Source organism: Fukomys damarensis, unplaced genomic scaffold (genome assembly GCF_012274545.1).
Source record: "Fukomys damarensis isolate Sample0158 unplaced genomic scaffold, DMR_v1.0_HiC HiC_scaffold_25, whole genome shotgun sequence".
NCBI classification, from domain to species: Eukaryota; Metazoa; Chordata; class Mammalia; order Rodentia; family Bathyergidae; genus Fukomys; species Fukomys damarensis.
The window spans coordinates 16,282,950-16,298,140 of record NW_022900937.1 but is presented as its reverse complement, the minus strand read 5'-3'; the positions used below and the strand labels follow the sequence as shown (position 1 = coordinate 16,298,140).

Sequence of the window (15,191 nt, the reverse complement as noted above, 5' to 3'; positions counted from 1 at the left end):
CCGCCGCCGCCGCCGCCGCCGCGATCCGGGATAACCAAGGCCGCCAGGAAGGCCCGGACACTGGATCACGAGGCCTTTGGATTCGGATTCCGTGCGGGCGTGGAATCTGGAGCGGGTGAGCGCCAAGGAAATCCGGAATCTGGATGTGGAGCCCAATCCTGGGTCTCGGAATGCGCGGTCGGTCAAGACGAGCCCGGATTAGAGTTGTGGCTCGTGAATGCTGGAAAACCCAGCGAGCTGGTTAAGAGATCAAGTCAGGGAAACATAGGTTGGACAGCCTGAACCGAACGCTCTTTACGTGCAGAGAGAAAGTCTCGCTGGACCGGACTTAACGCCTCAAGGTCTCTGGACAAGCGCCGTACCTTAAATACAGAAGACACCATTTTCGACGATGACCTTCAACCGTGGGGCGCACAGAGGCCTACCTGGGGTCGGAGCGTGAGCGTGCACAAAGAACAGACGAGCTCGTGATAGTTTCGTCCTTTTTACCCTATAGTTGAGCAAACCCTCCAATTTTTTTATCCGTTTTTCTCATTTTTTCCGTCACAATCACCACTTGTTTTTCTGTACAAAGCAAGCATTTCTAATCCTCCTGGATCCCTTTTGAATTCACCATCCTGTGTCACTAAATCTTGCTGCTTTTTATTATGTATTTCAAAGCTCCTCCTCCCTCTCCCCACTTCCCCATCCCACTGGGGATCTAACCCAGGGCCTCTAGCTTGTTAGGCAAACGCTCTGCCTTTGAGCCACATCCTTGGCCCTTACTATCTAAGTCCTATTCTCTCCTTCCCAACCCACTATTCTATTGCTATCCATTGTAACTTTTATCTTGCCTTATCTCTGATTGCTCAACTATCTAGTACACAGTAGGCATTCAGTCCCTGTTTACACCACCCTCCTATCGCTTGTGAAACAGCAGTATTCTTCACAACCTGCTAAGCTTCCACCTCCTGCCATAGCAAATTATCTTAATTCTCAAGGCTCCACACTACTTAACCCCTATTATGTCTTTCCGGTGTCCTTGATCATTTTATTCAGCTTTGCAGTTATCTTTCCTTTCTCTTCTTATCCTGAGGCATCCTTCATCAGTGCCACTTAAGATAGCAAGTGCCTGAGAGATGGAATGAGTCATAAAATCCCTTTACTCCTCATCTCCATCTCCACAAAAAGGAGGGTGGGAAAGATGAAAGCTAAAGACAAAGCTAAGCCTGTCTGGTCTAGGGACGTAATCCCCTTTGGTCCACCAATATTCATTGTTCTTGAACAGTACCTGGAGTAGACCTGATGCTAGATGACTGCAAACTTTCCAGTCTGCACTGTATGATGATACAGGTGAAGACCGAGCTACTCAGTAGAGAAAGAACAGTTTGATGTTTTAAATTTACATGTGACAGTAAGTTTATTTACATGTGACATATCAGAGCTAAACATTCCAGTACTCACTTCCTCCTGAAGGATCATGACTACTGGATAGTACTAAACTGCAAAAGTAAGAGGAAAAGGGAAAGTGATTTCTACAGTTTAGTCAGAGAAAGCTCTCAAGCATGGGAAAAATCACTAAAAAGTTTTTGGGTTTTTTTTTTCTTCCACTAAAAATTTTCAAGGGATCAATAGTTTTGACTTCCTGTACCTGTAAACGAAGGACTGGCAAACTATGGCCCATAAAAGAAATGAAACTCACCGCTTGTTTTGATAAGTCTCATGAGATAAAAATGAGTTTTCATATTTTTAAATAGTTAAAAAAATAATCAGAATAGTTTGTGACATGAAAAGTACATGAATATTTCAATGTATGTAAATAATTGGTTCTAGCCATGCTTATTTACTTATATTATCTGTGGATGCATTTGCACTCTTACAACAGAGTTAAATGGCTATAACAGACTGTATGGCCTGTAAAGCCTAAAATACTTGTGATCTGGCCCTTCATGGAAAAACTTGCCAACCCCTGCTCCAGACAAGCACTGGCAGATAGAATGTTTTGTAAAGTGAAAATGGTCTGTATCTTTGCTGTTCAGTTTAAATAGCCACATGGGGCTGTTTGAGCACTTGAGATATGGTTAACAGTGAAAGAAGAACTGAATCCTTAATTTATATTTATTTATCTATTTATTTATTTATTAGTGCTAGGGACCAGTCCTAGGGCCTTGTGAATCCTAGGCAAGAGCCTGAATTAACAGTTAAATCACCGTGTAGCTAGTGGCTATCATATTAAACAGTATAGCTCTAAACTTTTCTCAAATCTTACATGTTAACCTTTTTTTGATCCGCATGCCAAGACTACTCTCTTCCTGCAACATATTTCCCTCTTAATTCTGTTACCACCACCTCTGCATTTTTCTGACTCTCAGGTGCATTTTATAGGTTTTCTTTCTAGGTTCTTCCATAGTCACAGCCCTAACCAGTTTCATCCCATGAATCAGGCCACATTAAGTGCACATATGTTAAGTGGCCATTTACACAAATGTCTTTTGTGTCAGAGGATGGCACTGCAGCTATGTATTTTCTTCCCTGAAAGAGAGTGGGAAAACCTCCACAGGATAAATCCCTTGTTGCTGGATCACCTTCCTCCTAACACATTCACAGAAGCTCAGACCAGCAGATGTGTACTTGCTATTTGAATCTCAAGGAAGAAAATGCCTCCAGCACTGCACTTTCTTTCCTCCTCCAGGCCTAACAGACTGAAGTTCACAGATTTTTCTAGTTTAATAGATACCTACTTTTTATTGGTCTCTTAGCTGGCCTAGAGAACAACCCCATACTGTCTCCATCTTCGCTAACAGCTCTAGCAAAAGCATTTTTAAATATTACAAAATTAAATGGAATCCACATAAATGAGCTTTAGTGGAGACAGTAGTTAAAATGGAAAAGATTAAGAGTTATAACTCATAAAAGCCCATAACTTTATAATTATTTGTAAAAGTAATCTTAAGTGTAAGTTTTTTATACCTACTCCTTAGGAAAATGGGTTTCTATAAACCTCTAGCTTATTAAAAGAGAAGGGACACCTAGTTTTCTGTCTCTTGATTAGCTGTAGGAAACAAAATTCAAAGCAAAAACATCCTTACTCTATTCAAAACCCCTTTTAGAGGCCATGGTCTCTAAAACCCTAAGAGAGAAAGTCTCCAGTTTCATACACATCCCACTATAAGCTTATATAAATGAGACTGGGTCCTGCATGGAAAGACAAAGCAAAAGCAGATTCTTTGAGTAACTATACAAACTGATAACTGAACCCAGCCATCCAAAAGGTGGCACAGATATTGAGGCTGCAACAGAAAACCAACTGAGAAACACAAGACTTCCCTAAGGCCAGACTGTCCCAGAGTTAAGAAGTCAGAATAAAATATTGTAAAGCACCGACTCGCTATTCCTGGGCAAGTTTGCACTCAGGTTGCTAAGAATTTCCACTAGGTTTTAAATTATGCTATTCATCACTGGTCAACTGAGGTCCACCTACCCTCAAGCTTCTCCCACACTTGCTCCCTGGTGTCTCTGAATAAAAGAGAGACCTTATGCTACTACCACCATGTGAAGTAAAAACAGGCTTTTACAGTCTAACCATGAAATTTCCAAGTTATTCTGCCATTTACTCAGGCGTTTCCACCAGCATATTTTGGGTGATGAGGTGGGTTCCTATAAACTTGTAAAGTTCTTGTAAACTTTCTTATCACAGCACACAAAATGGCCACATAACATCATCTATTGCATCTCCTGATGTTTTTATTTAGGCATACACACACAGTCCATCCAGGTGGAAAAATCAATCTGGATTCCTCTGTGTGCAGGCTGACTTAAATACAAGGCAGAGTAACTTCGTTTTTTTGTTTTGTTTTGTTTTGTTTTTTCCTCCCTAGGATCTTTGCCTCTTGCCTTTCAGTTTTATTTTGGTATGAGAGAGTCAGACAACTCGAGCACAGAATTCAAGGTGTTACTGCTTGGTAAACTATTAACTGCATAATGAACCCACTATGTCATTAATCGTAGGGTCTGCAGAAGGCCAGAAAGAGACTTTTTCCCTCTAAAAACATGTCATTAGTTGTCCTTTCCACTTTTTCCACAGAGTGACCAGAAAAAGAATACCGCATGTGTGCATCACCAGAAACAAGAATCTAGCAAGTTTTCCCTGAGAATCCAGAGTGACCCTGCAGTAGGAGCGCCTCAAGCTATGCACCAAGCGGGGTTCACAGTTGAGTGAACATCAATGTATAATGAGTGGAAGCATTTCAATGCAAATACACACTGAATATGAAGAATTAAAGAAAGGGGAAATTAATCTTTTTCATAACACAGGGCACTTTTTTTCTCATCTTCATTTTTAAATCATGCACACAACTGCTGGAGGGAGTCCAACTTCCCCAATGTGGTAGTGTTGTTTTAAAAAAAAGCAGAACATACATATTTAAGACCATGAATTTCCTTAGGATGCCAGCAACTGAGATTCTGATAGCTCTTCAGAACAGTGTTAGAAACAAAGATCTTCACTAAGTAGGGCTCAAGGAGATAGTGAAAATCTCATTTCAGATCTACCCCGTGTTCTAAAGTTCATAGGTTCTTGAGATACGGATGGTTAAAGTAGGTCTGGTTTTCACATTTGGGGTATTTGGATGCATTTATTTTTCAATTTGTTTCTAATTGCCCAAACCAAGTGATGCTTTTGCAATTCCAACAAATAGGGTAGCTTCATGCTGAATTAGCAGGTGGCTCCATTTCTTCCCAAGCCAATCCTTCCGTGTCCTGGCTTCTCAAATTAAAGAACAAAGTGAAAGCACTTGTTCAGGTTACCCACTCCCCCATCCCCAAATCTGCCAGAAGGTCACTCAGCTTTTCACTTTTCACTTGAAGAGATGTAGGACTAGAGCAGAAAACTTCTTAAAAACCTGTTGTTCCAAAACAGGTTTGTATTAAATACAGGATTCCTCAAACATCCTAAAATTTTACTAGACTATCACTTTGAAATGAAACTTTAAATCTAAGGAGTTCTGTTAAAAAAAAAAAATCAGTTGCCTGAGTTAAGAATTTTCCTAGTAATGAATATAAAGTTCAGAAAAGAAACTTGTTCCTTTCTCCAACACCATTCTGAGAAAAATGTCAAAGACCGAGAATTTTTTAAATAAATTTTTATAAATAATAAATTCAAAGATTTCAACCCACTACACAAAGAATCCCATTCTTTAACAAAAATATACAGAATTTGTTAACAGTTTAAATTCTGAGGTTCAAGCCTGATGCCAGGCCTTTCGATTTCTACTATTTCAATTCCAGAGGACCAGTGGATAGCAGTTTTAGTACACAAAACTCCATTATGCTGTATGGTTCCTTTTCTCTAGGATTAGACAGCTTTATTCTGCTTCATTAACCCCTTCTTCGCTCCTTGATGGATCTTAGAATCCAGTTTCCCTGTGAGGGAGAAAAAGAAGTCTCATTATTTATTTTCTGTATTTGCAATGCAAATCTTTCATGGCCTCCCACATCTTCTGGTTACTGTGTTCCTGTCACATTTAATTATCTTGCTTCAGGACTCACAAAGTTTGCAGTTTCATTTTTAAGAATGAGGAAGAAGTGGGAACCCTATATAGGGACACACACATGTACTGTAGTTGTGCAAAGAATTAAGAAGTTGGTATCTCTAATTCTGTAGCTCCTAGAAAAGAAACATGTTTTCCAGTATGTTTAATAGTCAAATTTTTAAAGAATGCACACATGTAGCCAGTTGTGGTAGCACATGCTTGTAATCACAACACTGTGGGAGGCTTAGGCAAAAGGATCACAAATTCAAGCCCACCATGGGCAATTTAGTGACTTAGCACCTCAAAATTAAAAAAGAAAGAAAGGGAAGGAAGGAAGGAAGAAAAAAGGCTGGGGATGAAGCTCAGAGCAAAGGCCCTGGGTTCAATTTTGCAGTATCAGAAAGAGGAGCGAGAGAAGGGGCGGGGGTATGAATGAGACTTAGAAAATGAATGCACACCTAATAAAGGAAGGCATTCACACAGTGGGAAACCCATTCTACTGACCTGTTAACTGGCTGCGCATAATGCATAAACCTCCATCACAGTGAGAAAAGCATTCAATTCACCTCTTTGCTGTCTCAGACTTAAGACTTAATAGGGGAACTGACTTCTGACAGTGGAGCAGAATCCCATGAATGCTTTGCTGACAAAGGGCCCCTATCACCAGCTAAGAAGGGTAAAGGTCATAGGCTATATGACTTTTCCAAGTGTTAAGTTTATAAAAGAGGACATCTTCACCCATCCCAGGTGATCCAAAAGAGAAGTACTTTACTGATACAGTCTTTAAACTCTGACACCTTGGATCTACCAGGATAGAGTTTGGTTCACTGGAAGCAGCTTTTGGAACCTTAATTCTCATGAAAATCTTTAGTAAAGTTACTGCCTGGCCTGAGAATAGAGCTTGCAATTTTCTTTCTCTAACAAGAAGCCTCATCTAAGTCAACAAGGATGCTGATGCTAAAAATAGAAACATAGTTCAGTTCAGCACTAAAAAATAAAGAGCCTGGGGTGCACACTCATAACCTCTGCCATTTGTACATTGTCATTTTTGTTTATGGGACAATCAGGTATAGCAGATTGAAACAGAAGAACTAGAAGTCAGAAGCCCAGGTGCTTCTATGGCATGAACAAGCTGTATAAACTGGGGGAGTGGGCAAGATATTCAGCCTCTCTGGATTTCAGTGGTCCTAAAGAGGCTGGGCGAAAAACTCAGCCTAACAATTTTCCCTAAATTCCTACTGTCAATTTCTCTAGAGTCACTCCTGCTTCTGGAATAGCATTTCATCTTTTCCTGGGACTCCTCAGAAGCCATCACTAAGTGGTACCCTGAATACCATCTACAGCAGTCACAATGCTGTTGATTTAAATTTGGGTTTTAGAATGTAGGGCATTTCCAGGGATTTAGGAGTTTTTTCATCCTTTAGGCTGCCTGGCTGGAAACTCCCAACATGTACCAGCAATCTGGCAAAGAGCCCAATTACAAGGCAAGTTTGCCTTTGTGTCCCTAATATTACCATAGTGACTGTCAAGTGGTAGATGCTCAATAGATGCTTTCATCAAGTGAATTAAACAAAGAAGGCAGACACTACGACAGGGACTACTAAGTAGCCCAAAACAGCAGATATCAGATGAATGTAAGAGTACCTGTTGTAAAAGGTGGTGATACTCAGAGGCACAAGTAAGCACTAGGTCTCATTCAGCATTTTAGAATAGATTAGGACAGAATTTAGAATTCCTTCTAGGAGTCCATACATCCAATTCTCTGAACAGAATAAACTGGAAAACCCAGCTTTAATTTTATTCCCGAAACTATATAGCTGTATAATCTTGCAGATTATAAATATGTAGTCACTCTTGTCCTAACTTTTTTCAACTCTAAGTGGAAACTAGATAATAGTACTGAAAGCCCTTTCCAGCTTTATGATATTGTGCCCTAAAAGCAAGATGTAAATTGGCTTAATTTGTTCCCAAGGCAATATGATAAAGCAAAAAGAGCAGGAAACATAGAGCCAGAAAATCATGAGTAAAACACAACTTGGTAAACTTGTTAACTATAAAATGAAAGCAGGAAAAAAAAAACCCTAAAGAGCTATTGAGATGATTACACCTAACATTATGCTCTTTCTATATTTGAGTTATTGTGCTAAATATTTTATATACTATAAGTCATTCAATCAAATACAGACATAATAGCTACCTCTCAATGTCAGCGGAGGCCTGGATCTAGGATCCTCTTGGATGCCAATATCCACAGAAGTTGGCCTCTTATAGTGCTGTACTTGCAAATACCCTACATACATCCATCTGTACAATCATCTCTAGATTACTTATGATACTTAACACAATGAAAATGCCATGCAAATAGCTGTTCTATTGTTTAGGGAATAATAATAAAGGAAAATGTCTGTACACGTTCAATACAGATGTAATTTTTCCCTCAAAGTATTTTCAACCCTTGGTTGGCTGAATTCATGGAGGCAAAACTCACATATATGGAGGATCAACTGGATTTTAAAGTACTTCATAAACTCAAAGTTCCCTGAAAAAAGTAAGGGTGCTTTTGATATTTATGCTGAGTTCTAGGAATTGTGTTCCTCAGTTATGGTCTCAGTTTTGCCTCAAGTTTTTAAATTATATCTGTGTCTGATTGCTCATATTAAAAAAGAGATTATTACCTTCACATTCTCAAAGTTCTACTGTATAAGAACATTCCAAGTCTAACTGAAAATCCCAGTCTAACTGTGACAAGAAACAGCACCAGCTCAGGTAAAATCAACCCATCAAAACAAAGCAGTCAATTAAAAATTCCTTAATCCCTCAGGCTGCTTAGGATGATTAGACATGTACAAGTAACCCACGAACTCTTTGCAATCAAGGACTCAGTCAAATCTGTAACATCTACCAGTAAGACTGCCAAAAGCACCAACTCTTTAGCTAACTGTGGCCATGAAGCAAGGGACTGGGGCTTCTTAAGGGCAGAGGCAGCCATCACCACTGCCCTTGTATTGCAGGAACTCTGAGCTCTGAGTTCTAGTTCACCCTGCTCTTGCAAGCTTAGGATCTGGATGGTAAACTACAGGAGCATAGAGCATAGTATACTCTCTCAGCAGGAAAGTGACAATGCTTATTTTCTGTATTTCCCTGTTATTTTCTCATTTAACATTTAGAGCACTTCAGTGTTAAACCACATCCTCAATCACGGTACCTAAAAGAATGTCAAGTGCATGCAGAGCAGACTGGCAAGAAATTTTAAGGTGAAAGAGTACCTGTCATCAACCCATATAGCTATCATAAGGATTTTCACATGCTTTACAGAGCACAAAGTTGAAGGAAAAAGAAATTTGTGAGCTAGGGTGTTTCTCAGAAGTAGACCACTTGCCTAGCTTGCACAAGGACTAGATTAAATCCTCAGCACCATAAAAAAGAAAATTTCCTTTATCTCATTTAAGTATTCAACCTATATATCCTATAACTAAACTTCACTTTTTTTTTGCTATTCCTAATTTGAACAAACAGGAAGCCAAATGATAATATACTGTTATATAATATACTGTTGTTTTCTGATTTATTTGAATTTTATGAAACATTTTCCCAAGGTCAAGCAAGTTCAAGTTTATGTTCCCCAAAACAAATAAAAATATACACCTTTAATTTAAGGCATATGTGCATGTACACACATGTGCTATAACACATAAGCAAGGTATATTCTAAAAGTTTGCCTGCAAGTCAAAAGTTTGGAACTCAGAATACATTTCTCATAGAACTAACTTATAAAGGGTGACCAGGTTCCTAAGCCATTCCACACATACACAAATTTAAGCCACAGAGGTATAAGAAAATTATGAGGATTAATACTATTAATATTATGGAACTTAATCATTTCATATGGTACTGGGATTAAAAACTTTCCTTAGTTTGATCCCTGGTACCAAAAAACAAACAAACAAACAAAAAAAAAAACAAAAAAACTTTTTTAGTTTTAAACTACTGGAGTTATCTCCAAGGGAATAAAGGAAGGGAGTGCAAAAAAGTAGGAAACATTTTTGTTTTGTTTTGGTTTTTTGAGACAGGGTCTCGCTAAGTAATTAAAGCTAGCCTTGAACTCACTATGCAGCACAGGCTGGCCTTCAATTTGCAGCGATCCTCCTGCCCTTAGCCTCCTCAATTCTGGGATTACAGGCATGTGCCACCACACCTGGCAAAAGTGGAAGACTTTTTTTTTTAGCGTCAAAAAGATGACACTTTTTTTTTTTTTTTTTTTTTTTTTGTACAAGAGATCGAACTCGGGTCCTTGTGCTTGCAAGGCAGATGGCGGAACCACTGAGCTAAATTCCGGGCCCAAGGAAGACTTTTAAAGAGGGTAAAGGGGAATGAAGGATGAGGGAAGGAGGAGATATGGGGAACAGAAACTTCACACTAGACTAAATTCTCAAATCATTCTGACTTTCTCTCAACAGAAAAACTTTCTGAGATACACAGAGATTAGCCAACCCACTTCTTACTTTTGAAAAAGTGTTCACTATCAAGTTGGGCATTATGGTGCATGCCTGTAATCCCACTATTCAAGAGTCTGAGGAAGGAGGATCATGAGTTCAAGGCCAGCCTAAACAATAGAGCAAGACCCTGTCTCAAAATTAAAAAAAAAAAAATCCTATTTTTAACAGATGTTTCACCCTGCTGGTCATCTACCATTAATAGAAACAAGATAAGGGAAAATACAAGATGCTTTTATCTATTAGGAGAGAAAGGCCATCTAGGTTTCTGGGTGAAGAAAGTACTAGAGAAAGGCCTAAACTGTTTACACAGAACATTTTCTCAAAGGAGCTTAAGTAGCAGAAGAAAACCAAGATGTGAAGAAGCTAAGAAAAGGGAACTAGGACTAAAGATCAAGTAAAAGTGATCTGAGAGATAGCACTGTCTTGTTCTCCTCCTCCTGTGTGGCCACCAGTTCCTAGAGTAAGGTGAAGAGGACTGAGGAAAGGGGTGGAATGCTGCAACTAATATTGAGGGCAAGTGGAGGGACATTTAAATACTAAATAGTGGGAAAAAAAAAAGAATTCTAGGGTTATCAGGCCACCAGCTTCAGCATAATCTGAAATCAAAGTCTGAAGTCACAGTCTGTGTAAGTCAAAGGCAACTTTGTTTAGATTTTCTGACTTGTAGGAAACTTGGGAAAACATTTTATCAATCCCAAGGGTTACCTGAATTTTGCTGTGAACACACATTAATCTAATTTCATACTGCAAGCATTTCATCCTGTGATGAAAAGCAGTATTAAAGTGTAGTCAACTGCATCACTATCATCAGAGAGCAAGGTCTGGGAAACTGTGTTTAACAGCTCAATGGGTGGTTTTTATTTTCTTCTGGGTCAGAGAAGGACTTCTGGAGAGAAAATACTTATAAAATGGCTAGTTGGTCCCCAGGTATAGAGAGAGGAAGGCAGAGTTGTGCACAAAAAATGACAACGTGCACCCCTGAATCATCCAATTCACACCACCAGAAAAAAGTGACAGGGAGGCACAAAGCAGTAACTGACATGTGACAGTACATGGGAGGTGGTGTCGTTTTCAAAGACAGGAAGGCAGGTAAGACACCACTATTTCAAATCTGAGATGGATTTGAAATGGAAGAGGCTACTCTAGGATTAGAAAGAAGAGAAGTTGAGAGTTGAAGAATTAAAAGGAGAAAGCAAGTCTGAGAAAGGACATATGCAGAGAGTACTAGAACCACAAATACCTAAGAGCAAAAGTCACAGAAAAAAAAGTCATTTTAAGAGGTTACAAAACAAGAATGAAAAGCAAGAGGGCCAGGGAAGCACTGTAGGAAGCCATAACCAGGGGAGATAGGGAAAGAAGCACCTCCAAAATAGATGCTCATAAATAAACACTTTAGAGGTGGGGGACAATGTGCTTGCATGTGCAGGCCCTGGATTCAATCCCTAGCACGGAAAAAGAGAATTTTAAGAATACAAATAAAAAACAAACAAGCTATTAAGTGTTATTCTTGGATGAAATACTGAAGAACAATAGATAAATTACAGCATTGTCACTGGCACTGGCCTGCTGCTTCGGCACTCTGATGAGCAGTACAGCTGGGCAAGGCGTCCTCTTTTGGCCAACAAATAGCTTTTTTTTTTTTCTTTTTTTGGTACCCAGGATTGAACTTGGGTCCTTGCGCTTGCTTGCGAAGCAGGCGCCAGAACCACTGAGCTAAATCCCCGGCCCATAAGTAGCATTTTAATATAGTGGATTCCTACGTAGAACCTAAGTGATAGTGATTCACTATCATGCCAACAATTGTGGATCAGGGTGCACTTTTTTTTTTCCTGGTTGTTTACAACAGTATCTCACGATGTAGTTGAAGCTGTCCTTGAACTCACTATGTAGCCCAGGCTGGCGTAGAACTCACAGTGATCCTTCTGTTTCAACCTTTAGAATGCTAGGATTACAGGCATGCACCACCACGACCACCTTCAAGGTACATTCTGTAAATGCTATACTGTAGTTAATATGTTTTAGCTATTGGTAAGTATGATTATATTAACCTCTAACACTACAGATGCCACAGAACAGAGCTGAACTTTTTTTTCTCTCTCACTTGATTCAGGGTCTCACTATGTATTCCATGAACTCGTGATTCTCCTACCTTAAGGTCTGAGTTGTAAAAAAATGTACCTTTATTCGCCCTCCCATCCTTTTTTGAGACAGAGTCTCGCAATATAGTTGAGGCTGGCCTTAAACTTGCTATCTAGCCCAGGCAAGCCTTGAACTCTCAACAATTTTCCTGCCTCAGTCTCCTGAGTGCTAGGATTATAGGCATGTACCTCTATATCCAGGCCTTCACCCTTTTTTTAAAATGACAAATGAGCCAAGTATGGTAGTATATGCCTGTGATCCCAGCACTCAGAAGGCTGAAGCAGGAGGATTGCAAGTTTGACGCCAGCCTAGGCTAAGGAGAGAGAACCTTCCTCAGAAACAAGTAACAATGAAAATTTAGAGAAATGAAATGCGAGACAAAAGAAAATAAAATCAGACCATCCAAGTTTATGACTTACAGATTTTTGGATTTCCTTTAATAGGAAACTTCACAATCATTTCCTGGGGATTTTTGCAGATGAAAACAAATGGAGAATCAGATTCTTGACTGATATCTGCAAACTGTAAAATATGAAATTAAAAAGTTCAGGCTAGTTGGGAAAAATTTTGAATTGTAAAGAGATCAAAAGATGTCCTAGATTTCACTTCCAACATTCTGATGATAGTACCTTCCATTTCACAGGCAAAAAGGATTATGCTCAACAAGCAAGAACAAAATTTCATCTTTCTTTATATCGTATATAGTATTATAGTCTGTTGACTACCATTTTTGACCCTCTTATACTAGGAACAGCTTCATAAACAAAGGATGCCTGACAGTTAACAGAGGATCAGAACTAACCATGCTTTTAACACAAGCAAATGTGAGTTGGGAGAATCACGGGTTTCCTTGAGGAACATCAGGCATCCCCTAGGTTCAACCTAAGTGAAGCACTTGGAGACTTACAAAAAAAAAAAAAATTTTGTAGAAATTCTGCCAGAAACAGTATACGTAGTCCTCTCACTAAAGGGAAGGAAGATGATTCATTCTGAAAGGTATGAACATGCAAAAGCTGTTTTGCTGGATGCAGTCCAGATGTACTTAGGGTAAAAGCAACTGGTGGAGCAATTCTGAAAATTGTTTAGAAGCCTGTTCTGGATCTGTTATTACAAAACGAACTAGCTTGAGTACTTAGGACTTTATTCCTTCTGCAAAAAACAGACATAGAACCTAAAGTAAAATGAAGCTGTCTACACCGTTGCAATTTAAGGAAGAATTGGGTTGGCAGAAAATGTTCTGTAGCAATGACCAACTAATCTGGTGTTTATTTCTTATTTTGGGAAGTCTTGTTTTTAGTATGTTGGACAAATATGAACGAGGGGCATGTGGGTCAGACTTAATTACCAAAGAAGCTTTCTCCTGGTAACTAACCATCAAAAGTGTAAAATTAGTTTCTAGTCTTATTCACCTGTTAAAAATCTATCTTCTAAAGATCAAAGGCACTAAAATAGAAATAGAGATTTCAGGAAAAAAAAGAAAATTCAAATTTCTTTGTAAACTAGTAGAAGTATAAAAGTTAAATATCTTTGTGTACCACTGTGTCCAAGGTTATAAGTTATGTTTTAGGAAAAACTGAAGGAATTTTTAGTAGTTTTTGGTCCTGCCCATATACCATGGCTCTGAGTATGGGACGTACCTGATAAAACATAAATTTAGGTTTGGTATGATTATGCACGCCTAAAATCTGAGCTACATGGGAAGCTGAGGCGTGAGGATCCAAAGTCTGAGGCCGGCTTGGGCAACTTAAGAGAGAACCTGCCTATAAATAAATAAGATAAATAAATAAATATTCATGGTGGAAAAGAGTAAAGATGGGAGAGTAAACCCTCTTATTTCCTTATGCCCTACATCCTTAGAACTCAGAGAAAAGCAGAGCTTAGTTATTGTTGCTGGTTTCAGAAGGAAGTAAATTCTGTTACACAAGATCCACCCAGGGTGAGCCTTTCCCTTACCCACACCCAGAACTATACCAGACCAATCAGTGGACTCATTTAATACTCACACACTCTTACACCCAGCATCACACACTGATCCAGCCACCTTTGAAACTCCCTGCTTGCATGAGGCTAAGGGGACATCTAGACACAAGCAGTAGCAAAGGTCACTGCTGGCTTTCGTGTTCCTAACCAAATGGTCAATTCAGTTCTCATCTTAATTGATCTATTTTTAGAACTTGACCAAAAAAATTAAATAATTAAACCCAATGCCTCACACAAGTTAAGGCTCTAAAAATGAGCTGGAGGGCCGGGGATTTGGCTCAGTGGTTCCACTGCCTGCTTCGAAAGTGCAAGGGCCTGAGTTCGATCCCCAGTATCAAAAAAAAAAAAAAAGAGGAAAAAAAAATGAGCTGGATTTCAGCCCAAGAGAATGGTCCTTTTGCTTTTTCTTGAACATATTCCTCACTTAGCTTCCCGATAACACTCTCTTCTTGGTTTTGCTGCTTTGCTGGTTATTCCTCTCTCCAGTTTTAAGTGTTAAGCTTTGCAGGGGTCAAGACTCGTACCTCTTCACTATAGTTTTACAACCTTGTGGCTCTCCTTTAGCATCAGAGTGAAAAAAGCTATTTGTATAGATTTTTCAAGGTCCTGGAAACATAAATCAAAACTACAATGAGATGCGACTTCACACTCACAAGAACAAAATACTGTATGATTTTATTTATATGAGGTACTTAGAGCAGGCACATTCACAGAGAAAGAAAGTTAAAGAGAGGGTGCTGAGGGCTGATGAGATGGGAAAGAAGAGTTACTTGATGGGTACAGCTTTTCTGTTTGGGATGATGAGAAAGTTCTGGAGATGAATAGTGCAGATGACTGTACAACTTCATGAAGGTACTTACTGCCATTAAACTGTAATGCTTAAATATGGTTAAAATAATACATTTTAAGTCATATATACACTACCACAATAAAAGTAAAATAAAATTTAAAAATCAAGGTCCTGGGCCAGGAATTTAGCTCAGTGGTGCTGCTGCTACCTCGCAAGAGCAAGGTCTTGAGTTTGATCCCGGGTACAAAAAAAAAAAAAAAAAAAAAAAAAAAAAAA

At 39.1% G+C, this 15,191-nt stretch overlaps 1 protein-coding gene and 1 long non-coding RNA gene across 4 annotated transcripts in view; one reads left to right on the top strand and one right to left on the bottom strand.

Moving 5' to 3' along the window:
* Positions 1-18: 18 nt before the first annotated feature.
* LOC109118584 lies at positions 19-4,940 on the top strand. Its single transcript, XR_002025944.1, has 3 exons — positions 19-341; positions 1,268-1,393; positions 4,064-4,940. It is a non-coding gene; the product is annotated as an uncharacterized LOC109118584 (long non-coding RNA).
* A 219-nt stretch (positions 4,941-5,159) lies between these two features.
* The window catches only part of Trip4 (thyroid hormone receptor interactor 4), an 88,975-nt gene continuing 78,943 nt past the window's right edge, over positions 5,160-15,191 (bottom strand). Inside the window, exons 13-14 of one of the 3 annotated variants that reach the window (XM_010641175.3) lie at positions 12,565-12,667; positions 5,160-5,400 (exon numbers count right to left, since the gene is read on the bottom strand). In XM_010641175.3, the coding sequence (XP_010639477.1) occupies positions 5,333-5,400; positions 12,565-12,667 (171 nt within the window). In that variant the 3' untranslated portion in view covers positions 5,160-5,332. Of the gene's footprint in view, positions 5,401-12,564; positions 12,668-15,191 lie in introns of those variants that run through there. The other 2 variants (XM_010641178.3, XR_783674.3) reach the window with 2 other exon arrangements.